Source organism: Rhipicephalus microplus, chromosome 3, assembly GCF_043290135.1.
Source record: "Rhipicephalus microplus isolate Deutch F79 chromosome 3, USDA_Rmic, whole genome shotgun sequence".
NCBI classification, from domain to species: Eukaryota; Metazoa; Arthropoda; class Arachnida; order Ixodida; family Ixodidae; genus Rhipicephalus; species Rhipicephalus microplus.
In genome coordinates this window covers 71248323-71274555 of record NC_134702.1, presented here as the reverse complement: position 1 = coordinate 71274555, position 26233 = coordinate 71248323, and the positions used below count along the sequence as shown (strand labels likewise).

At 43.9% G+C, this 26233-nt stretch overlaps 2 protein-coding genes across 3 annotated transcripts in view; one reads left to right on the top strand and one right to left on the bottom strand.

Moving 5' to 3' along the window:
- LOC119161007 (solute carrier family 35 member G1) overlaps positions 1-26233 on the top strand; it is an 83536-nt gene that overhangs the window by 49986 nt on the left and 7317 nt on the right. Inside the window, exon 2 of the mRNA XM_037413319.2 lies at positions 23152-24850. Within this exon, the coding sequence (XP_037269216.2) occupies positions 23582-24850 (1269 nt within the window). The 5' untranslated portion in view covers positions 23152-23581. The remainder of the gene's footprint in view (positions 1-23151; positions 24851-26233) is intronic.
- Positions 2406-19942, bottom strand: LOC119161001 (scoloptoxin SSD14). Of its 2 annotated transcripts, none has more exons than XM_075889789.1 (12): positions 19804-19942; positions 15660-16232; positions 14897-15019; positions 14317-14414; positions 12729-12918; positions 11509-11672; positions 9833-10025; positions 8620-8695; positions 7677-7870; positions 6398-6635; positions 4810-4923; positions 2406-2706 (listed from the first exon to the last, which is right to left on the bottom strand). In XM_075889789.1, exons 1-12 carry the CDS (start codon positions 19830-19832, stop codon positions 2560-2562), a joined length of 2139 nt encoding a protein of 712 aa, XP_075745904.1. In that variant the 5' UTR covers positions 19833-19942; the 3' UTR covers positions 2406-2559. The 2 variants fall into 2 exon arrangements, with proteins under 2 accessions (XP_075745904.1, XP_075745903.1); XM_075889788.1 differs by lacking the exon at positions 19804-19942 and adding an exon at positions 16345-16547.

Here is a 26233-nt window from a genome sequence, read left to right as displayed (position 1 = left end):
ATATATATATATATTGATGAAGGTGCTTAGATGAATTGAAATTCTCTAGAAAGTCCAACAGGGGAGTCCATCTTACTCACGCGACCCACTCCTCAAGCTGGTGAGCGTCGTGCGGCTCCGGGTAGTGTCTGTAGCCATCCCGGTGTCCTCGCTGTCCCGAGTCTGACCAGACGTGGTGGTAATACGGGACGTGGCTGGTTCCAGCGAAAACAAACGTGCAACAATTGAGTAAAGTACTTCTACGAGCGAAAATTACTGACAATAATATTGACAATGAAATGAAGCCTCAAAAGCTCGTGAGAACACAGATGGCCGCACGGGCAGCTTTTATTTTACAAGACGTGGTTTACGCGCTACTCTTCCCTCACTTGTCCCCACAGACATTCTGCCCTTACATAGGTAATCACGCCGGCATTTAGCTTGTGCACTTAATCCAAAGCTCTATTATACGTTACCGATGCTTTAACTCGCGAAAGGTAGGTTGTGCTCGGGAAATTACATTCATGCGTTGCACTGTTCCGTGCGGTTGGGACTACGGCGTCATGTGGGGGTGCTGACGTGCACCTGTTCCGTTCTGTGTGTTCCGCCCCGCAGCTGCCGCACAGGCAAACCTCCCCGTGGGCGTGCCCTGTTTGTCTTACTGCGCACTTTAGAAGGATCGGACATAATGCGAGTTGTCCAAACACAATGCAAAGTAGACATATGATCGAAATATCAGACCATAGATCTATAGATAAAATTATGAGATGTCGATGCATTGATGTCGCTTGATTAAATGCTATCTTTAGTCTAGTTCGCTAGTATACCTCTTGTTTCAAGAAGTTAAGAATTTTCGAACACGGGTTGTCGTTGCAGACGATGTTTTGACAATCGGTTTTGCCCTATTCAAGGTTGCTGCTTTGAAGACCTCCTGCACGAGCGTAGCTCCAGCAACACATCGTGTTCAATAATTTTTTGGTCACTGCTATCTTCCCCGGAACTTCCGCATCTTCACTTAAGTTATCTGTTCGCAACATTCCCAGTGACAGGACTAATTAATAGGTGACTTTATGCTAAAGTTCGACAGGAGTCAGTGGCAACTTGCATATGCTGCAAGGTTAGCCTGTATGCCACGTGCTTAGCCTGTGCTGTTTGCGTTCAATACCGTCCAGCAGAACAACGTCGAATGCAAACGTAGTGGCAGGATTTCGTTGCCAACTGATTTTTACTGCGGTGTCATGCTCTTACATCCGCAAGTTTTTACACGAAAATGCAGCCAAATAAAGCTTGAGCGTTTACTGTAGAAATTATTTATACGTTATGGCGTAAGCGCTTGATTAGTCCAGCTAGAAAGAAAAACACAAGTACTTACACATGGCGACGTCTTAATGCCAGCACACAATCCAGGAGAACCAAGGAAGAGTGGACGGCATAGACCGATTTTGCCGTGGTGAACCAAGATCTGAGAGAAAACGCAACGCACTGCCGATCCTTGGAGAGGCAAATCTTCTTCTGTGCGCTGATGATGGAGATGACGACGAGGGTGATGATGCTAAAAGATTGACATTGATATCCGATAATTGGGCGAGTTCTTCGGCTCTTCTCCTACGCTGCGCAATGCGTGCCATCGTTATTTCCCAGGATATGCCGACTTAAATGCGTGCATGTCCATTTAATGATTTCCAAACTGCGAAGAACGGGCAATCTACTCAGATCTCCGTACAACCAGCGGAACCACACTTTGTGACTCCAGTGTTCGTAACTGTGTTAATCCTGATGATTCGTTGAAGTCTTTATCAATTATTGGTTGATAAAAATTGTTTCTTACCGTCCGTGTGTTCCTTACTCATTTCCAGTGAACCTGTAGTGAGTAGTGGGGCTGACAGATTGACGACAACAGAATCATTGCTGATTATAGCAGCATGAACTGTAATGGTACGCCGCTTTCATTTCGTGGTGGTCTACGCGGCCAGTGACGCCCACACCGCATTCAGCAAAGCGGCATTCATGGAGTCTGTAGTGCCCTGGTACCATCAACACCCCCTTATATCATGCCATTAAACTGCGATGCAAAATGCAAATAAAAATATCCCCTCCCCCCCCCCCCCCCGCGCATATGCTCAGTGTTTGTCAGGACCACATTCTAGAAGCACTGCCAACGAACACCTTTTTCCACCGTTCTCAGTGTGACCACTTTACCCTCTACATGTCCTCCCCACGTTACCATTCTTTGAAACACAGGCCATGCTTTACCGTATGGTAGGCTTTCGCGCTAAGTGCTCCTAATCCGTACCACGTTCCTGAGGTCTGGGAGCGAACCTTGTCAAGCCGCACCCACAGAGACCCGCATGGGCTGGCAGTGACAGCTGCCCACGCAGTGAAAGAACTTCCTGGAAGGGTACATTACCCCAAAGACAATGGCCAAATAACGCCGGCATAAGTTTATTTTTTTACAGAGCCATGCTGAAACTTCCAGCACGAGGTGGGGTTGCGCTCACATTCATATATTGTTTTAATAGGCTACAATGGAGCCGTTTACAAAACAAAATTGCCAGCGCACGTGGATATTTCGATAAGCAATCATTCGCCGTCAACGCTGCCTCCCCTGCGTGAGTCATAGCTTGCGTGCAAACAACCAGCCTCTTTCTTGATGCCGTTGACGGTCGAACCCTTTCCTTCGTTCACTTCGAAGACGTGTCCCTTGTTCTCCAGCTCCGCAATGGTCTCCTGAAATTTTGAAAAATAGAGAAATATAGGGCGATGTAATGCTGTCCACGTACCTATCAACATGCGCAACTTGCATGTCCTGGCGACGCCTGAAATTTCAGTTTTTAGCTATACAATCGACGGAATGCCAGAGCAATGCATCCTAAAATATCAATTTTCAGTCGACATGGGTAACGCTCTCTTTTTGGAGGCACGCGGTACGGCAGCAGGCTTTCATGCTTGACCACGTGTCTGTACCCGCCGTCTGCGCACGAGTTCTCAAAGAACTCATGTGTTAACCCACTAGTTCCCAGCCACGAATGTATCGGGGACCCTTTGGGCCCCGGTGGGAATGATGAGTGAACCCTTACAAATAAAGAAAAAGTAGGAAGAGGGAGGTCGAAGGTGAACGCCTCCTGCAGCGTGAAATAGGTGCATTTTGTTTCTCTGCAGCAAAGAGTGTTCAAATTTAGATGCCACACGACTCTGATCTCAACAGCTTCAAAATAAGTTGAACAGCCTGCAGCCATACTCGACGTATTTCTAGCCATGCTTGTTCTTCAAGTATGGAAGCTATGGGAAAACTATGCCCGCAAATACATATGTCATAGATAATTACAGCGAAAGCTTTAAAGCCACCACTATGCATAAATGTTATCCTGTGACGAATACACTACCACGGGACACAGCGTCTGCCCCTGCCCCTCCCCCTTCTTCCAGAGGATGGATTGCGCGGACACCTACGTGAGAACAGCTGTTTCAATCGTTGACAAATCGAGTAAAACAACACCAAAAGGCGAACAAAACCTGACGAGAGACCAGCGACACTACTTGTCAATCTGTCTGCCTGTGTTTTTCTGCGATGAAATGGGTTGATATTGTAAACGAAGAAATCAAAACAGGCCATATTTCAGAGGCTGATGAAATTTCATCGCTTTAGGGCAGCAACTACTGGACTATATCGTAAGACTGTAGTGAGCTGTCTTAAAATAAATTTATTCTTACCTGCGGTCGCATTCTTTGAAGCGTATAGGAAACCTTTTACACTCAGAAATGTTCTAGGGAGTTCAAAAAAATAACGCAACGTTGCAGAAAAAAAAAGAATGCTGGGCACTGTATTTCAGCGAAATAGTGTAATGCCATGCATTATTGCAGATTACTTGTGATTCAGCCAATCTTTACGGCGACTTCACATTACCGTACTGAGCAAGTAGCAAAAAGCGTGCCAGTTTGTCTCAAAGAAAAAATTAACAGCGCGAACACGGGATGGCGAAAAGAATCACGGCAGCTACGCACTGTGAGGACTGAGAACAGAGCGAAGCTGATGGCTTTCTTCTTGCTCTTTCTGTTCTCCTCGTCCTCACTTCTCTTGCTCACCCTGTTGTCATACTATGCTGTACATGATTATGCTATACCTTCTCTCTCTCTCTGTTGGTTTCTTTCCATCTCTTTTTTTGTCTCTCCATTTTTTCCTCTTCTTTTAGCTTCCCTTTGCTTGTCTTTTTGAAATCTTTCTTTCTTTTACTACCTTTTTTTCTCGTTGTCTCGCTCATGCACTAATATGATTCTATAGGTGCTTGTTCTGCTAGCTTGTCTGTGTAGCCGAGCGGTTACGACGCTCTGCCCACGCTGGTTCCCATTCCGTCTCGCCAAGAAACTTGATATTTTATTTGTTTCCACTTCTACTCCCTTCCAATTATCTTAGATTATTCTCCTCCGCAGGTCGCGGGATTGAACCCCGGCTACGGCGGCTGCATTTGCGATGGAGGCAGAAATGTTGTAGGCCCGTGTGCTCATATTTGGGTGCACGTTGAAAAAATCTCAGCTGGTCGGAATTTCCGGAGCCCTCCACTACGGCGTCTCTCATAATCATATCGTGGTTTTGGGACGTTAAACCCCACATATCAATCAATCTTATTCTCCTATTTTCAATTCCTCCAGCGGATTGCTAGGCAACGCGAAATTCAATAGCCGTTCATGATGAGGATAATGTATTTAAATGCTACACGGCGCAACAAAGAGCTTTACAGTTCCGCTGTTGAAACATGACGTCGTGCGCTGTTCGGCTACACTCCTCGTCTTCAGTTCCAGTTCAATTAGCTCGCTTCACACATTTCCGCTCACCTGTGGAAAGTGCGGCTCCACAATGACTCGATTCGGGATGAGCTGGTGGTGAAGTCTCGGTCGGTCGATGGCTTCCTTGATGTCGTAACCTCCCCAGAGTGATCTCAGTGCCACCTTGAAGAAAAGTGGGGAGAAACTGCTATAACAACTTTAGTAAAAACTGTCATACTATACTTGCATTGCCACGATCATTTTAACCCTCAAAATTACAAGTCATAGATGCACTACACTCTATACGTCTGACAGCAGAAAAGGTGCTGCAGCACTCCTTTGAAGGCAGAAAAGCGAGGTGCCATGTTGTCACCGCGTCCATCCTCGAAAGCCTCAGAATGAACGCTTAGATATGGGGTTCATCATTTACAGTTATTTCGATGCATTTCCATTTAACTGACTGTTCTGGTTACAGGAGCACGCTTTTCATAACTAGCAAGTGCACTTTTTTACGCTGCACACTTGCACAAGTATTGGTGGGACCTGCCGTGCTTCAGGCGGAGACGTGGTCCATAGTTGAACCTCACTGAATTTGTCTATTGTGAGTGTTTATATAACGAGAGCCGGCTGTACATTTTTCCCGTGATTGCTTAAGCAAATCGCGCCTGAACAGACTATTATGTGTAGTAGGTGACTGGCCGCCATTAGTTGTTCAAACTTCATAGCAATACAGCTAGCTTCACGATTTTGAAAATGGTTTGAAAATAGCTGTAAACTCCTAAACAACTTTATTCTCTCTGCATATGTATGATATGCCACCAAAATTCTAATGTGGTAAGACGCCGCGATTATAAAGTTTATTGCAAGGAGAGGGTTAAAAAGTTTTTGCTTCGAAGTCATTAAAACGGCTTATTTCGAGCTAGAAACAGCTGTCAGTAACATCAAAACAAATGTTAATTGAAGTCATGAACGCTTTTTGAAGGGACTCCTGGAATTAAACCGAAAATAAACATTGTTTAGATTATAAAACAAACTAAGTGTTCATGTATTAAGGTGTACGTAGGCGGGCAGAGTGTTGCTTTCATAAACGTCTGCGGGAGCCCGCCCTTTTCCAGAGCGTGCACAAGTGTAGGGATGAATTTGTTCACTGCGAGTGGTATGTATCCATAGGGTATGGGTTCCCTCCATATTTTAAGTTTTCTTTACTTGGTATAGTGCGCTGCTTGTCCTAAGAACATGAGGTTCCCTTCAATCGTCTAATTCACGCATTCACTTGTGGCATTTATAACTTCACCTCATGACCCATACAATTTCGTCCATCAAAAGTGATTCAGTCACCGGCACTTAGCTGGTTACCCCATACCTTATGCAATTTTTTCCCCTTCGAAAGCAACGCAATCACTTGGGAGTCGAAGCTACCTTCTGAACTTTAAGGCTGTTCCTTCACGAGTTAATGTCGCGTTGCTGATGTTGTGTCATTTCAGAGTTGTTAGGTTTTTCGCATGTTTAAATGTCATCCCTAAGATCACTGTATTGCTTTTCAGAACAAAATCGTACCGAAGGACTGCCTACTGATTGCATAACCTTATCGCAGATTCGGCGTGACTATTCGCCCCACTTCGTTGAATATATCAATTTTCCCTTGTGTTCCACTTACCAATGCCACCGCGGACGTTATCCTGGGTCCCCCAGTGCCACCCAACGCAAGCACGGCGTCCCCTTTGCAGTCCACGAAGACGGAAGGCACCATTGAAGAGAGGGGCCGCTTCCGTGGTTCTATGAAGTTGGGCCTCGTAGGGTAGACATCGTAAGAATTGCTCATCCCCGGTGTCGCGAAGTCGTCCATCTGGTTGTTGAGGATCACTCCGCTGGACGTGCGTAATTTGCTTCCAAAACTAGAACGGTGGAAGACGAAGTTCTGTCTTTCATGAAGCTTTTATTTCGTACTCGTTCACTCTATACTTAGTATACAAGATAATGCATGTTTTCTACGTTGTTAAGCATCGTCTAGAAGCGGTCGACTCGGACACTAAAGGATGCGTACACAAGTAACATATATTTCCCACAAGTTTTTGAACTTCCTCTAGTCTTTTATTCGTAGCAGCAACATTATTCATAGAACCCTGTCGTCGTCTGCCCACTTTGCTTCTCGCTTACTTTCAAGATTCTACATTGGTTAACATTAACTTGCACATCATGGAGTCTGCAGTCGTTTTCTTTATATCAAGCTAGCTATTCTCGACAAGAGAATTGATGTGGAATATCATCGATGGATAAAAGGAAACAATATTTCTGAATTCCACTGAAGAGATGAACTGTCGAAATCATCAACACTCAGGTATGCACTCAGAAAACTCAGGTAACTTAAGTTATTTTAATGTTATGCATTTAATATAACAATGAAATTATAATGTATTATTATTATTATTATTATTATTTATAGTTATACGTTTCTCAGCCGCGATATCATTATGAGGAACGCCGCATTATAAGCATCCGGAAGTGTCAATCATCTGGGGTTCCTTAACCGGCCTCTGCACGGGCTCTTACCATATCACTTCATTAAAATGCGACTGCCGTGGCCGGAATTCAACTCCTGAGAACCGATAACCACAATCACGGATCTACACGGCTATGCAGAATCATTCACTGATTTGTTAGCTGCGCTTTCTTTACTTGGTCAAAAGAATACCTACTTTTAAATTAAACAGTATAATTTAATTTGAATTGAACAAAGGGGTGTGTTTCTTAGGTTCAAGGTAGCAATGGAAATACTCCTCAATTCATTTACAAATAAGGTAGGTTTAACTTTGAGGGAGTACAAACATATTTTTGGTACGTCTTTAATCTGAAAAACATTTACGATCGCAAATACCAAGCGCCATATCGAAGAATCGTTGTAAGACGTAATCAGCAACAAATATTAGTGTACGCACTGGTTGTTGATAGTTGAGGTAATGGCGATGACGTCCCCAGTGTCTCCCCAGAAGGTTGCATGTGCCGTGCCGCCATCTTCGGGTGACGAATTGTTGAGAAATCCGTAGTGCGCAGGGTCGTCGAACGTAGTCGACTCGTTGATAAGGTTGCCCACCGCGGCAGCCCACTCGGATGTGGTCATGTTCTGCTCAAGCTGGCGGGGTGAAGTGGCCACAACACAGTTAGAACATTCAACGCAGAGTTTAGGGAGGGGAAGACATTCGAGATCGCAATATATATCTTTCTTAGTCGTTATTATTTGGGGGGATGAAGAGGAGTGAAATCGACTTACGTGAAAGCGATCCTAACGAAACGAGTTGCTGCAGTCAAATGTGGCCCTTTTGTTGAAACACTGGCTCTAATTACATTGTTTTTACAACTATATTCATCGCGCATTTTACTGAGCTCGCACTGAGTTGCCAACTTAAACAAAACGGCTAAGTTATTCGGGGCCACTTATGAACAAATGAGAGTTCGACATCCAGCTCAACAGTTAGTGAAAAGAAACATAATTATTTTCCAAATTATATTCCCGATTATGTTTCGAAGTTGGCATCTTTATTTCTTTAAATTACTTGAGTGTAACGCGGACGCAATCATTTCTCTATGTACTGTCTGTCTCGGTTTGTGTGTTTACTAGTTTCATCCTGGAAAAGGCTCCACATTTGGGCATATATGCTAGAGTATAAAACTAAACAAGAAACATTTGTGTGATTCCTTTCTCCGTGTCTCAGCTTGTATATCTGCACTGATAACTTGTTCTTTTATGTGTCTACAGGTTTTCCCACAACTTTATCGTCACACTGGTCTCACGTCACTGGCAGAATGACCGCGCGTAACTTCATGCTCAGTGACATGATAAGAGCATTCTCCATAAGTCGTGTTATTCCCCTTTTTACTCACTTCTTTGATATCTTCAAAATCGCTGTCTCCAAGGTGAGACCTTCCACCGTAACCATACTTGCATGCTTCTATAAATCTGCAAAAAAACACGAAAGGTTATAAAGTAGCAAGTATATACATAGGAAAGCAGCCTTGCAGCCTTTTCGGCTTCATTTTTTGTTGAAAGTTCGTCACTGATAAACTTTACGCAAAGGCGAAAACCTTCTTGTTTTCTTTTAAGTCGATGTATTCATGCTTCCCCGCCACCCTCCGAAAGCTGTCTGCTCGTAATTTGGTTTTGCACTGCCTCCGTGATTCGCCTACTTTTGACAAATCTATAGTGCCATTTGGTGACGTCATCAAGTATCGTTACGTCCCTTGGTGTCTCAGTGAAGTCGTGATAATGTCGTATATAATTTCTATATGTGACGTCGTTATGTGTTGTTATTTCGCCTCATTCATGTAGTCCTTAACGCTTGTGGTCAATTTTTGCGTTTGAAGAAGCAGCTAATTAAGGCTTTCGCCATAACGTGAGCTAAATCACAAACACTGTCAACTTGGTTTTTTCGTTTTAAATGGAAGGTTTGCTTGCTGAAACTGCCCAGCATGTTCGAAATCAAAATTCCTCTAAGGATATAATTTCAAGTTACGCTGAATTATTAAAAGAGAGTGTTTGATGTACTTTAGTTGATATATCCGTACCCCTAGATATCGTGTCTTCTTTATTTTATTCTCCATACTTCCATTCACACTTACAGTTCATTTGCATACATCAGAAATTAGCGCGAACGTGTGCTTATACAATCTCACTGCGAAGCCGATTGTATGGATAACCAGAAACATGCAGTTTCTATAAGGAGCCAGTGAATTGGTATAGTACAATTTTTGGGCTATAATTAGCATTTGTTTTCGTGGACTTGGCTCTTCGCTGATCATGCTATCTCTGTAGCATGCGCTGATTAGCTGGAGTTCTTAGACTTTATCTCAGCTGATCGGGATTTTTCGAAATCAACTTGCGAAATCCACTTTATAGCCTTGCGAAATCAACTTTACTTGTGAAATCAAATATTTCCGAGATCAACTTTATAGGCAGTGGATCAACCGCAATCTTCAGTTTTGGCGTGTTGGAGTCCGAACATTAAAATGAAGACTTTCTCGGCCTCGTTGATTTACACATAGCTATATAAAATGTTCTACGTCGGGATGCTATTTTTGTTAATAACAGAGCACTCACCTGTGCCATTGCTGCGTGGTGCTGTTAAATCGTTCGAGAGCATCGATGCCCACTCTGAGTATGCCGGCAAGCACGGCCCCACTGCCAGGTGAAGCTACCGTGTACAGGGTGTTGCCGTTCGACAGATCAGCAACGATGGGCTCCTTCCACTCGGCCTCGTAGCTCTTGAGGTCGTGCTCCGTAATCACTCCACCTGCACCGGAGAAAGGTAGAAATCGGTAAATCTGGCGTTATGACTTGTTTCCAGGAACAAATAAGTTCAATTACTCTAAAGGAAAGGACCATACTCAAAGTACAGATGAACATATCACACGGTAACTATTTCCCATATATGGCGTTTTTATATCGTAGACACACGCGTATAACTGCGGTAATGAGATTTAACGTTATCGGCAGTATATCTTATAGCCCAGCGTCTAACGACATAATAGTGGTGCGAAGTGCCGACAAAATACAGACTATATGGTTGTGCTTTCATAAATAACAACCTAAATTCATAGGTTTCTTCCCTCCACAAGCTGGGAATAGCTCTGGAAAGAATGGTGTATCTTTGGGCCGAGAAACTTCTGAACGCTGTTCGACGCGTTTTCTGGACCGGCCGTTGTTTTCATGGGGCGTAATAATAAAGCAATGCGTAGCTCTATAGCATAGCATACATGTTATATTGTTGAACATGCAGTAATTTGCAAGCTTCTTGAACTTGCTTCTCCACAGAAGTATGCAGCGTAATATTAGGCCGACCAAGGTTACTTCCCCTCACGAAATTTGTAAATTAATGCACAAAAATATCCTGCACCCCATGGTGATCTACTGCTAATAGTCCTTTACTGCTGAAGCTATGTCGCGAGATCGTAGACCGATGACGGCGACCCCATTGCGATGGAGGCGAAATATTTCCGGCCCGCATACTTAGATTTAGAACCCCAGGTGGTTTAAATTTCCAGAGCCCGTCCACTGCATTGTCCCTCATAGTCATATCGTTGTTTTTGGACGTAAAACTCCAAGAGTGATCATTAATAATGAAGAAAACTCATTAGTAACACGAGACTTGATCTTCCTGTACGTAAATATTTTGTTCTGAGCGGTAGTTCATCACAATATTCACAGAAACGTTCAATTTTTGACGGGCTCGTATGCATCCTGTTAGATAAGGACGGACACTGATGATATGTTTCTAAAAACTGCAGTGCCCTTTTTTGACAATTCACATGTATATGAGCAAGGTATGTTGATTTGGCAACATTGCTGACGACCGCTAATTCGTGGTATTCTGTACCACATTCTCCCTGTAGGGGTACGTTTGTGCCTTTTTTCTGTGCTTTTATATTGGTAATATTGAAATCTGAAAGGATCATGTCAAATAAATATGTATGACTAATATAATTATGACAATTATGACATTGAAGTGATGTTAGCCACCTTGTGCCTAAAATTTAGTCAGTATGCATAAAGAAACACCTCACACATCCCTCACCATTTATTTTTATTTTCTGCGAGACGAAACACATTACAAATAAAAAGCGCTTCTTTATTTCTAAGCAGTAATACTACCGGGTATACGAATTGCGCACTGCGGAAGCGACTGCGAAATATTCATAATTTTTGTTTATGAAGACAATGTTTGTATACACAATGTTGTACTAGTGCAATGCATATAGCTTTGCATTTTCTCTTACCGTCATCCCGAATCTCCTTGGCCATCTGCTCTCCAATTTCACCTTTGTAGAAATAATCAGGTCCTTTGTTGGCTATGACCTCCAGAGTGTCGGCTAGGTCTGCCTGAACCAGTAGATCCCCTTCGGCCAAAGTGTCGTTGGTTGTTTCATTCCAGAAGACCTTCCTAGAATCAGAAGCACTCCCTGCTTGATACGAATCTAATTCAAGTACACTCACCACCGTTATTTAAGCAATCAATACAGACGCATTCTGTCGCTTTCCTTTGTTTTTTTTTTCTGGCGTAACGCTATCACTGGTTGTAACCGCTATACTCTGTATAATAAACAGCACGAACAGGAGCCTATTAAGAAGATGTAGCTAATTATCGCACGAAGTATCGGCAACCTGTAAATAATGTTGATGGCGTGACAGCGGGAAGAGCTAATTTATCAGCACATTTTTTAAAAAAAACACAACATTGTGCAAATATTTGCAGTAGGCTGACGATCTAGCCCATTGCCATCGATTTCGTGAATGTCGGTGCTTTTTACGTTCACTCTACTTGTTGAAGAAAATCGGTAACGGTGATAGCCTTTCCTGAGCAATGAGTGGCGTGTGTCGACGAACGTAACTTGAGCGCACCCCTCTGCAAATTACCTTCAGTATTTGTGCCAAAGCAGGGTATGCAGTAGCGTGAAGCATCTGCTACTTTAGTGCGGTAGCTCTAAAGAGCACATGATGACGTTGGTGGCCGAGTGCTCTGTTGCATTCAACAATAATTTAAGCCCATCTAGCCAGTCCTAATGATTGGGCATGTTAGATAATAAAGAACGAACAGTAGTTGACAGCCGTAGGACAGAGTATCTCTACCTCCTCGGAAACCACAACCATTTTAAACCACTTAAAAATACGGTTACCGGGATCATTCATATGGACCATACATGATTTTATTATGTTGCCTCCTGGTTGTATACTGTTTCACTTTTGTTCAATGGAAGATAGAGAGGGAAAGGTAATAGAAAGATGGGTAGCTTACTCAGAAGAATACTCCAATTTGCTACCCCGTGCTTGGGAAGGAGAAAAATTGTTGTACATGAATGAAAGAGAAAAAGAAACGTTGGTGACAGTGGGTATAGTGGTAAATCGCCAGTATCTCTTATTGCAAGTAGGCGAAAATATACAAACAGAAATCAGTATTTCTATACGGATACACCATGCCTGGAAGGGGTTGCGTGCTCACTTCAGGCTTTCTGACAGGTCGTCCTTGTGTTTCTGTAGAGCAGCGGCCAGGTGCGGTCCCACGGGGAAGCCGTACCGGGCGAGGCGAATGGCGTCGTCGAAGTGATCCCGCCACTTGAGGGTGGCGTGCAGCTCGCGCAGCAGCGTGCGATAACCACGCAGCTCACCAGGTACCGCCACTGACAGACCGCCTGCGTGTTCACACGACAAAGAGAAATTTACCGTGATTTTGGAGCAAGGGCTGTCATTGGGGGAGTGTTATGTTCAACGTACCGTGAGTGGTTTTACTCGCAGCGTTATCTAACCGACGTAGAACGTTACTCTCAGGCATTACAAGGAGCGAAGCTACTTAGGCCCGCACTCCACCGTCGCCGTCGAAGGTGACTGTGCCCTGCAAGCGCGCTGAATAAACCAACAGGGGTGTGCTCCCGCCGGATTTCGTCTTTCCAGCGACGCTAGTGGCGCCACGCGGCTTTCTTCCGAACCTGGTACACGGTAATAGGGAGTTTTAGAATACCGTTTGCAAGCGCTGCGGGCGTTGCGGGCGAAGCGGGCGCCATAAGAGTTTAAGGATAACGTTTCCCCTGCTGCGGACTGCAACGAACGATCGCAGCGACACCGTAGCCTCGAAACCAGCGCTTGCGGGCCACATGCGGGCCGCCATCACCGCACGCAATTTCGAATTTTCTGCGTGCGGTCCGCGAACGCCGACTCGCGTTACGACGCATGCGCAGTGGCAGCGACCGCACCGCAAGGGCTCGCGGTGCGCTATTCTAAAACTCCCTAATAAGTCTGCGACGCAGTTCGGTTTCTCGGCATTTATACGCGCTGATATGTTTTAATTTGAACATCTATATGCGTCTCTTAAGCGAGAGAAAGTGTTGTCCACAGCGACACTAGAGGGCCCGACGATCTTTGCTGCCTGAGACGCGCTCCTCGGCACCATCTCGTCCACCATTTTTGACCAACCGTCGCGCCGCCTATAGTCGCTGGAATCATCAAATAACTCACGCTGCGCCGCACGCGCCGCACAATCACTTGTTCAGTGCTTTGCGCCACCGAGCAATCTCGCCACACCCTTCTCACCGTATAGCGTCATCATGAAAGCCAGCCGCGAGATCAGGCTAATAGTCGTTGGCGTCCCATTCCTAAAAAGCTCCGCTCTTCGGTTGCATTCGTGCACGCGACAACTGCTAGTTTTATGCGAAACGCCTTATAGAATCTGCATGACTCTCAACGAAAATTTCTACGTCGCACGTACTGCTCCTAATAAATTGATCAATGGCACCGTATTTGGAAATACCAGTTAACTTTCGAACGCGTTCGCGACATTAAGTTATCCCAGGAAACTCGTTAATTAGCGCGACAACAGTATATCTTTCGATAGGCATTAGCTTCGACGTCACTGAACGTTTTTTTCACACGCATTGATTACTCCTTGTACACCTGCCGTAAGATGCTATATACATATCATTCTTCATAAAAGAGCCATGACGTTTGAAGCAAAACAGCAGGCCTTTACTTGCATTTCTCTATGAAGTTTCTGCACTAATTCAGGTTTATTGCAGGAGGATCAAGGAAGCACGTACCTCTCCTGGACAATGTCTCGTTTCCAACAAACATGTCCCACGTAGCTGCCCCTGGAGCTCTTTCCCTTGCGATCAAAGTCATCGCCTTCTTTGAGCGTCTAGACAACGCGAAAACAAAGCAGTACAACGCAAACACACATCATTTAATTAAATTATTCACTCATCATTTCAACATAAATGTTCGTGTCAGTTTACTGAGAGTTTTAGTAAACATTCTCATAATTAAAAGCGTATAGCTGTGCTTTCACTCACGCATGTCACCTGTCAGTCAGCTCAGCTTGAAATGACTTGCGTAATTACGTTAAGAATTTCTAGTAAGGATTTTCGAAAGCTAGAGAAAATGACCTAATTGATTTTTTGCATAGTATCGAAGAGTAACCTTCTGGTGTATTAACCCAACAAAAATAATGAAAAACACGGGAGATAGGAGTGGTGGTAGAGTTGAAACTGGTGAGTTTATATCGACCACCTGCATATAGGGTAAGCAAGCAGTACTGAATCAAGCCGTCTCATTCCACTTGTAACCGTGATAGTCTATTTTTACAACGAGATGTAGCACGGGGGAGTAAGTTTCTATTACCTGAGATATATGGTCGCCATGAATCCTCCACCTATTCCCATTGAATGGGGTAGAACAACGCCCATGCACAGCATGGTGGCTACAGCAGCGTCTGCAAGGTTTCCACCTTTCTTCATGATGTTCCTAGTCAAAAGCGGGCAATGATGATTTGTACAAGAACGGTTATCACTTATCCAGTTAATACATGGTGTGCGCAAACACGGTGGCATCATGGTGCACCGAATTACTCATTTATTGTAGAATGTTCAGTGAAGGCTTCGTGATTACGACTATTGTCGTGGTTAAGGACTTACAGCGGGTGCTCGATGCAGGTCGACAAGTTATATTTCCGTATAAACTAACTTACAGTTGCCACGTTGCATGCCTTCAACAGCGCTCCGCCTTCATTGCAATGAGTGGGGACGCAATGGCAATATACGAGGAATAAATGTCCATCTTTAGGATTTTTTTCTTAACTGACGTTTTTAACCTACTTTGAAGCTTCATATTCCATTTTTTCTGCATTTCGGAACTCTCCCTTTGAAAACTACCAGGGTAGAATCTTTCAATACAAACTATCACTTGTAGACATAATTGAGGGCAAATTACTCCAGTTTTTGTTTGAATCTTGTTAAGTTTCATTGTTTTGGACTTTTTAGCTAGACAAAAGACACGGGAAATCGGCGTTAGCCGGCGTCATGTGCCGCAACTGGCCTGGTTTGCGATAAGCTCAGCCTTGATCAAGATTGCTGATGGACTGATGTATAACTACAAAACTGCCTACCTGGTTACGTTGGCGCAAGGTGCTGCGTCGGTTGCCACTGCCCAGTGGCTAAAGTTTCCCATAGTAGAATCGGAAGCTGTAGCATCTGCCATGGGCTCTCCACATCTAGCATCCTCGACGTCCCCAAGTGGCATCGAAGTGGTCTGTTCTGTCGTTGCATTTTCAGACGCTGCGTCAACAGAAGATACCGTACTGGTGAGCCCTGTGTCTTCATTGCCTTTACAAGGGCACTTGCACGTGGCGGCGAAAGTTGTTGCATCTTCAGACTTGGCTTCAGTGGGCTCTACTTCCTCACGACCAGCAGGAGGGGAATCCAGAAGAGTGGTAGAAACCACGCCGGCTTCCGATACGGATCCGGTGAACACGGTGTCACCGTTGTGTCCAGAAGTGGACTGGAGCGCTGCGACGGACTCGGTCGTCGCACGAAGATCTGATTCGGGCAGTGCTCCCGTAAACTGTGGCAGAGCTGTGGCGGCATCAGGCGTAGCAGTTGGTAAATAAAGTTCTTCTTCGTGAGAACTTGCGCGTACAATGGCGAAAGCAATCACTCCTAATGCCACCAGAAAGCCGTAGCTGCGGAAGGTAAGAGAACAAAAATTATGTTTCGGGCAATCACATGACACAGCAGTAATGTGAAAAGTATCGAGGATTGCTGACAAAAATACTGTAACAAACGCGCACATACCACACGCTTTTAATAAAGATTTTGAGCAATTGTGATTTTGTCCCGGAGCACATGCCAGAGGTGCTTGTTTTAGCACAACTCCACTTTTCTAAATAACAAACGCTAGTGTATTGGTCAATCTATTTGACGGGGGCCAGTTTATGGTAACTATTTGAACTTCACACGTCCTGTGCATTCCTTCTCGTCGGGTGGAGCTACCTCTGTGAAGATTCTTGTTCGGTACCCAGCAGTGGCTCTATCTGAATGTTATTTCCTTTTGCAAGGGGTGCTATACTTTCTTTATCACTTGATTACCTGGCTATGAGGGGTCGCTGATAAGGCACTGATAAGGCGCTGAAAAGAAAGCGCAATCGAGTGAAAACAGTTCGTGTGATACATGGTTTAGCCCGGCAATGAACTCTTCATTTAATGTATAACACCACACCGCGCTTCAGGTTATCCTTAAGAGAGGCACAGATGATCGAGGAGATGGTATGAAGAAGTGATCATTTATCGTCATATGTACAGTTGTTTTACGGTGAGCCAGTAAAGCACATATGTTGTATAGTTTCACACAATGCGACAACGAAAAAACCGCAAGTTTACTTCATAGGCCGTGTAAAAAAAAAAAAAACTCTTCAACCTCTTTTTTTTGTTTCATGTCATTCATTATTATTCCCTGGGGAATCCCTGTGATTGTGCAAGTGCCCGCTCCATGCGAAACCATTGGCGAAATGCTACAAATGACATAAAATAATGATAGAATTGTTGCCTCATTACAATCCTCTGTATTTACATGCCTACAGTAACCAATTTAAGCATATCTTATATATTATGATACGAATTTATTCCTCTTTTTTTGTGGCAGTATCGAAACTTTTCCTGGTAATGTAAACACACGCCAATACTTCAGAATTCACCGATAAATAAATCAAGCATTATTAACGACAAAAAAACCCTTACAATGGTGCTGTGAATGCCCAGTGTCGGTCAGTCAAATGCAGAAAAAAAGTATACAGGCAAACAAGCAAGCACCATTGCAGTTTCTATGGACTCAACAACCTCATAAATTCGGCGGAAAGAAAGAGCCAAATCTAATGAGGTTGTGGATAAAGCCTTTCGTGTAATATGTTATACACTTTTTTGATAGTTTAGTGTCAGAACATTCGGGCCTTGTTTCTGCAAGAAGTATACTTAAATAAGTACGCCCTCTGGATACGATGTTGTGCATGCAATAAGAGCCCATTTTAAGTTTTGGGTTCCATCAGTGTTTCATTTGAGTACATTCCATCTCTATACCCTCAAGTTCGGCCGCCGAAAATAATTTTTTTCATTTTGTGTTATAAAGCGCAACGTACTCGTAATTTTATCGCTCATGACTAAGCTGTCCCGTTGCAAAGTCGAAAATTTCGTGAATATAGGAAAGTCTCTACATCTTAATATATAAGCATTTCTTTGTTGTCCTGCGAAATTTTCGGGGTATTATAACAATTGCAATGAATTCACTGCCCCGAATTCCCGCTTAGATAAATAAATGTCTGTACGTGAAGATCTCGCTCAACCCCGGAAATCTCTTCATTACTTTCTGTGCTGCCAGACCTTCTATTGCTAAGTTCTTATGCACTATTCCTGCCAACATACGTAGTGATGCACGCTTCTACGTTCTAGCTTGTAAAAACTTCCAGACAGATACTGTCTGCTTATAATATACCTTTATGACTTCTTGTGCAATATTTAAATCTTGCATAACTTATTCAAAGGTTTTAACTGCAGAAGGAGTAATATCTGTTTTTACCATCTAGATACTATACCATTTTTTTTTTTTGTAGTGAGAACCGTTTGTTTCGTTTTTTTTTTCTTTGGAGGGAGGGGTGAATGTACTTTTAAAAAGCACGAGATTATTCTAGATTTTTTTTCACAATTCCGCTTTTGGTTTTAGCAACGGAGGTTTTGTTTCTTTGCTGAAAACAACAAAGTTGGAGTACGCTGGAGCTTCCCCTTCAAGAGTAGAATGCGACAGCGTAGTTGGTCTTCTTGTTTATCGTGCTCTCAATAGCTAGTCTAGCGTAGGTTCTCCGCAGATGCCTGAGCCATGCTGCAAGTGAACAAATGATTGTCGTTTCGAAGTATCATTGAATGCATATTGAAAGCACTCTTGTTAAGAGTCCTCTACGCCATATTTTTTATGAATCAGCGAAAAGCTTACTACACGTCCGTGAGAAAACACATGAACATGCGCAGCTGCTAACTATGCTGATTCTTTTGCTGGTGAAGATTAACTATGTCTGAGTTCTTTGTAATGGGTGCACCTTTACAACATATACTTGTAGTGCACTTTGCATGTTTTGAAGCTTGGGAGAGCTCACCACTCCTACCACGCAATGTTACGAATTAGCGTGACGCAAATGACATTCATATAGTGTTTTTACTAGTTTTGGACAAGAGCATGAATTGGCGTTGGAACATCTATTTGTCTCGCACAATGCCTGGGTTCAGTTTTTGCTCGAATCAGGGATTTTTGTTTCCTATTTTTTTTCTTGCATTTGTCTCAAGTTTTCAATCATAGACAACGATCATTTTTCGCTCACGACCAATCACGCCGATGGTGACACAGGACCCAGAACTTGCAAGTCAAGGTCATTGAGTGGTCATGCTAAAATTTTCGTTGCAAGTTCAAAATCTCTTTGCTGTATCACTAAGCAGGCAACTATTTATTACCCAAATAAAAAAGATCATGCTGCTAATTTCTTTCTTTACACGCATCACAGTGCAGGCCTGTAACCCTCAGATATGGCTGAGTTAACATATTTCAGCCGCATTTTAGAAATGTAAAGAGGTAACAATTCAAGTTTTCCGCCGCTTCATTATTTCATTATGTGCCATGCTGTTTTATTGATGGTAGCACAATAGACGCACTGTGGTTGCTCTCGCAGAAATGCGCCACTCCACTCACCTTAATGCTGCGATTTTAACCTTAAATAGCATGGTGTATTCGCTGCGTAGAAGTTCGAGACTCAACAGCATATGCGTCGAATTAGTGGAGTGATGTTTTAGGAATATGACACTAGAATTTGCAGTCAAAAATACTGGAATAGATTGTATGTTGTGTTGCCCACTGATTGAAACATCTTACGCGCAAATAAGAAGAGAAAAAGAAACAGTAGCAAATAATTTAGTTACCATGAACTTTTACATCTGACTATCACCCATTATATGCATATTTTACTAGCGTTCCGGAAGCATAGAAGCACTGTGATTGCTGCTCTTCAAACCTTGACAGTTTGTTGCATTAATAATATAGACCTATTTACGAAATGAACAAACTTTGAAGTTCTGAAAATCGAGTATAAATAACACAGCCACATGCTCCTTTACATACGAGATATTAATCAGTAGAAACTACTTGAGGAATTCGTTCTGCGTTAAAAAAAAAGAATCTTTCACGGAAACGATAAAATTGAAACGCTTTTTCAAACTCACGGGTCACGTCGCCACCTTAGCAAGACCATCTTTTTCTACGCAGAAGAACGTTCTGTTCTGTGCAACTGCGCCCCGGGCAATAGTACACGCTTAGGGCAGAACAAGACCTAAGGAGAGAGTGGTCTAGCCCTATAGGCACAATTCGGTCGTTTCTAACCGCTCCGGGAAGCAACAACAAACAAATATTACGCTTACAACCGCGTAGATAAGACGACGTTTTTTTTTGCTATATTTTTGCTTGTTTTTTGTGATTACACGGTCGCACGCCTGTGCACGGCTGCGTATTGGTCCGACGTGTTTACTAACCGTCGCAACAGAAGCCAGAAGAGCATTCACGCTACACTCACTGAAAGACGTGTTGTCATCCAACAGGCAACTATCCTGCTTTTCCAGCGCACGTCCTGCCTTAAAGTTGCCTTTTATGCTCGAGTTTCGGTGACCGCGGTGTCTCTGCATGAGTGCTCTGATGCGATAAACAGAACGGCTTTGTTTCGAAAAGAGAGTTTGACGAACTTTTATTTGCACTGCCGCGGGTATTCTAAACCACAACATTCAATGTAATACAAATTTGGATACAAAAATAGCATATTATTGTGCACCAATTTTGTATATTTAAAACCCATTGATGATCTCTCAAATTTTGGCTTTATGGTGGCCAACAGCACATTCGCGTGTGCAAGATCTGGGCAAATATGCTACGAATGTGCACCGAAGTCTCCCTAATTATCGGCTGGTGTATCAACACCAAAGAAAAACAATAGCACAGATTAAGTCTTAGCACCAGCCCACTGGTGCTCATTCTTCGTTATTTTGGGACGTTAAACCCCACATATCAATCACCTTTTTTCTTCAATAGGTTTTAAGACTTCCTGTAAAAAAAGTTCAGACTCACTGAATCAATACCAACAGAACGGTAATAGTTGTTCAAGGTTCAGCACAGTTTTAGCACTATATATCAGGAACACAAACATACCAAACTCAACAGAATAACGACGGTGTGCCAAATATCCATGGTGAAGGATCAGGGCTTGATGTTAGTTGAGGTAAAAAAATGCGTTCTTGACATGCACTATATAAAGCAAGGATTAAGAGAATCCTTATGAAAAAAGTCTGAGAAATAAAATTTTGCGATAAATGCACTCAGCAAAAGCAACATGGTCCAAAATATGCTTACGTAGCTCTTCACAAAGGCAAAGGCAAGTACATCAGCTTTTCATGCTGCATTATAGTGCTAATGACACTGCAGTTTTTCTGTCCCGTGATACAGTCGAACTCTTCTCTGTCACCGTTTTCTCGCCTATTTGGATAGCTGCAGGCTTTTTCTGAAGTACAGTACCTCATGCTATAACTTGGTATAAACTGTTGACCAAGTCGTCATCATCATTGGTATATTCATCATCTCATCATCATCCTAACTACGCCCACAGCAGGGCAAAGGCTTCTCAGGTGTTCCGCCAATCAACCCATCCTGTACTTTCTGCCGCCACGCTATACCTACAAACTTCTTAACTATATCTGTCCCCATAATTCTGCCTCCCTCTTGCACGTCTGACTTTTATTAAAACGAGTCCTATAATTCACCCTTAATGACTAGTATACTTCCTCTCAATCTCTCTTCCTATTGTGTACTTAGGCAGATAAGCGCGTCTATCTGTGTGGTGCTAATTGCAAGAAAGCTACCTTTTGGTAAAGGAAACGTTTACCAATTGCTTATCAAGGAAAGCCGTCATATAAATTAGAATGCTTGTAATGTACTTCTATTATAACACTACTAGCACAACAGAAACTAGAAAATATTTCACTTCTCTAACTGATAATATATATTACCACTTTGCTATACTAGAGCTTTCATGTATGTGCTTCGGAAAAGGAGCTGGCAACAATGCGACTCTTCCAAACTAACATCAAACGTGAAAGCAATATCTCTAGGGTTTCCTAACACTAAGCTCTGGGGTCGTCGTTTCGTTCGTTGGATATACTATCATGAACCCGCCTGCCACCAAGCACAGTTTCATGCACCCTTATTTACTTGCAAGAGAAATGGTAGCCAGCCCCTAGGATTAAATTACTATATTCCGGACATAATTCACTTTTGTGGTTATAGTGTGCAGAAGCCGTGGTACCCTCGCTTTGTATTGCATTTTACTGGTGCGTCGCGTTGTGACAACAGTCATATAAGCGGCCCTTCCATCCGGTATATTGTGCGCGCTGGAATTTTTCCAGCGGGTAGTGCGTGACCCGCCTTCGTGGTATAAGACCTCGAAAGCAGAGATAAGTCTATAGCCTACCTGTTGTTACTTTTACTTCGATATTTACGGCTCAATCTATGGTAAGAGCTGCGTCCGGTTTTGGGCTTCCGTCTGCATGCTTCGCGCGCAGTGTTATCGCAAGAACAAACAGTGTTGTAAAGAATAGCAAACACCTTTCACTCCGTGGAAGCGGCCTTTTGTTGGGCCTAAGATGCAGCCATGTACTACGCAAGTGAATGCAGTGCAGTGCCCTACAAACGCAGAATGACTGCGAATGTTGAAGGGCCTTGAAAAACTTTTTTGAGTAGCCACGGAATTAATTCACTGAAAAAGAGTATTACCTCAGAAATTGGACGCCGCAGAAAGTTTAAGAATCTCTCCATTACGAGTGGAATTACAAAAATTAGTCACGCACTGCAATCACATCCTCTCCTCTCTCGTCCCTACAAAAGTGCTGGAAGCTGAGCAGGGAGGGATGGGAGGGGCAAACAAACAAAAAAAAACGTTCCTCGCGCCTAGTGACCTTGAGCTTTTTGTTCTTTTTTTCTTCGATTATGCGGCTTTTTTAGTGCGATCGCGCGTTCAAGCGTGGACAAGTGACAGCCTCTCACGGCGACCTCTGTAACAAACATTATAGCCATACATTATAGCCATACATTATAGCACAGCCTCGAATTTAGTTTGTTCTCAGTCAGCTGTAAAGCATTCTTTTTTCTCTCTAAGATGCCGTGTACTTATTTTTCTTCGGCATTTACCCTGAGTCCATAGTCGTTGGCTAATTTGAGTCATATGATGAACGATTGATTGAGTGAAAGTATTACTGATATACAATGTGCTATAGTTTCTTGGCTCAAGCACCATCGTATCAAAAGAACAGAGAAAACTGGAAAAAAACATGGGATATCCACGAAGATATAATGATGGGTGTGCGGAGCAGTGGTGTCGTTCGATGTTACCTTAAGTCACCCGTGAAATTGGCCACTTACGCATGTACATGAGTGCCAAGTGGTGTGCAGAGTTTCACAATGTTTATTGGTCATAACTGGTATGCTGTGTTAAGTTGTGAGATTCGTTTTGCCCTCATTATTACTGCTTTTAGGTATCATATCTGGCCTGAAGTTGGAAATGAAGACGTGCGGGTGCGTTCCCGTGGTGGTTGTTGGTTGTTTCCAGTCATACGAACTTCAACACAGAGCATATCGAGACGTCATCTGCGGCAGAAGCATGCCATTGCAACTATTCGTCAGGGTAGCACACAAAAATCATAGTCACAAGAAGTTGAACCATACCATACAATTTGGGAACTGAATGAACTTATATGATGTGATTCAATTCTGAAAAATTCTAAATAGAATTATCTGTATAACAGCCTGGTCAAAAGGGTTTTCAAACAAGATTTCACAAAAGCGCGTGCCAGACGAAGCACAGCCAAAAGAAGACGAAGACCGTGGAGCTGTGACACGTGTATTTCACCGTATTCCACTGCCAGCCAAGCCTTCAGGACTTCTTGTGAAACGTGCGCTTCTCTGATGAGTGGGATGCCTGAGCAGAGACCGGCCGTTTTGAAACTCAAAGGTGGGGAGGAGGAAAATATCCCTAACTTTCCCGCAAAAGCGATGGAGATGGAGCAAAGCACCACCGGAGAGGGCGGCGGAATTCCTTTCATCACCGCATCTATTACGGGCCACCATCCCGACGGTGAATCCAGGACATCGGCAACCGACAGTCTAAGGCCAGAAGTTGCTGTTTTGATGGTCGACACCAATGCCTTGAACTCGAAGACCGTCAAACATGCAGAATGTCCAAACACGTTCACTGCAGAGAAGCCATCAATTCCAGACAACGAGACCAAATCGCAGAAATCTCAAGGTGTGCGGCAAAGCCTGAGCAAGTTTTTCCGCTCACTCTCAAGTGGATCGAGCATTGCAAAAAGAGACCCCGCCAGCGGCGCCGACATTAAGTCTCGGGAAAATACTAGCTCCGAAAGTACGGCCACGATGCGCCAGAGGGGCAGCAGCTACCACGCCGTCATCCTGGGCTTCCTACTCGCCAGTGGCACCAGCGCCGTGCTTTCCCTCGTAAATGTTATTGTCAAGAGGCTCGAGACGGTGAGCACGCTCGAAGTGCTCACCTTCATGGCATTCGGCGTCTTCATCGGCATCCTTCCCGTGGCCACTGAGGAAGTACAGCCATTCGGATCGAGGGCAGCCCAGCCGCTTCTATTCGCGAGGACCATTCTATCACTGGCATCGGCAACGTTGAGGCTCATGAGCCTGTCCTACCTGACCGTCGCCGACTCGTCCATCATGACCAGCCTCACTCCGCTCATGGTTGGCCTCACGGGGACGCTGTTCCTCTCCGAGCGTTGTCACTGGACCCGGGCTGTAGCAACTGCCCTCTCCGTAGTTGGACTCATCCTACTGATGAAGCCTCCGTTCATGACAACAGCCAACGGTTCGATGGCCATGACACAGTACATCGGTATCGCCTACGGGCTCAGTCACTCGGTCATCAACGGCGTCACCACCGTGTGCATACGGGCGACGAGAGGAGTGTCGCGGAGCGTCGTGGTCTTTCACTACGGCTGTCTGTCTATGCTTCTGGTGTCCATTGTGTCCATAGCCATGGGTCGCCTCAAGGTGTTCTACGACGGCTCGCAAATTGGATACCTGCTGCTCATCTCTCACCTCACATTCGCGCTCCAGATGTTCCTGAGCAAGGCGCTAGACGTGGAGAGCGCCTCCTTTGTGACCATCGTGAAGACGTCCTCGGACGTGATCTTTGGATTTATATTGCAGGTGAGAAAAAATCCACAGCCTTTAGGTGCTGTGCTCGGGTCATTTTCACATTGTACTCTTGCAGAAAGTGTTTGATTTGGTTAGGGAACGTATTTCGAGCAACCATGTTTTCTCAAGCCTTCATACGCAATTGTGCAGCTCGAAAAAAAACTAACGTAACATAATCAATGTAATTAGATTTCTGTCATATATATCGTGTCTTGTATAAATAACTAGCTGTCGTTTACAGTGCATGGAAACACTGTGAAAACATTTTTGAAGTAGATGTGAACAAGCTTAGGGATGCTGACATGGGAATTAACACACGTTTTTTTCAAACACGAAGCATTCCTTGAAGCAGTGCACATGCTCTCGCTATCTTGCTGGTTCCCGCCAGGTCTTGAACACAGTCCCGGAATTCTTCACAACGTATCCTGATCTCTCGGTGCGCCCCGAAATGTTTCGCCAGAATTTGGAATAAATAAAGAAAAAAGAGGGAAAAAAAAGAAGAAAATGTAGTACGTCAGGCGCTCACAAACCAAGCCAAGCTGGCCGCCACTTTCTCAGCATCGTGAGGAAGGACCCCTCAATTGTTTCTTATTGTGCGCGATGGCTACAGCGCACGCCGGTTACTGCAGACAAAACTGTTACCAAAGTTTGCTGCTGTTATAAGCTCTTCTAAAAAATGAAGAGAATTTATAGCACGTTCTATAGAACGTTTATAATGTTCTATTGTAAGAGAGTGATAAACTTTCCGTCAAATTGAGTGATCGATATGAAAAATGTGTTGTGGTTCTTTATGGAAACACTTTCGAGTGAAAATAACGGTAATGTCGGGGCCATCCTGCCCTGCCTTTGATTTTGCCAAAAGCCTACAAAAAGCCAAGTGATGCTGTGACATCAACTCATCGGGTACACTGTTTTGCAGTGAAAGCTGTTATTTGTTCACAAGAGCCGCTTCAGGCGCCGCAGTTGCCCATCGGCGCCGGTGTTCGTAATCAGTTATGGTGCAAAATTTAAAAAAAAACAAACGAAAAAATTTTCTAGAGGAAATCGGATTCAAACGCTCGTGCCCTGCTTGGCACTCAAGTATCGAACCAATGCACCAGCTTTTTTTGTTTGTTTTGGAAGCTCCTTCGCAAAAAAATGAAAATTGCCACGATATCCGCAAAGTGAATGGTGTTAGAGGAGCTTGCTCAAAGGTGCATGGGGCGTTTCTTCGCAAGACGATTTCTGTAGGAAGGTATGTTAACGAGCGGCGCACGATGTGTGCGTCAAAGACGGCGTTGTCGTGCACGTTCCAAAGCCGCCACTGCCCAGTGTTGGCCCCGTCGATCGGCACGTTAACCACCTGCCCCTTGGTTCTATACTGGCTGCTGTCACGAGTCCAATGCCTATAGCAGA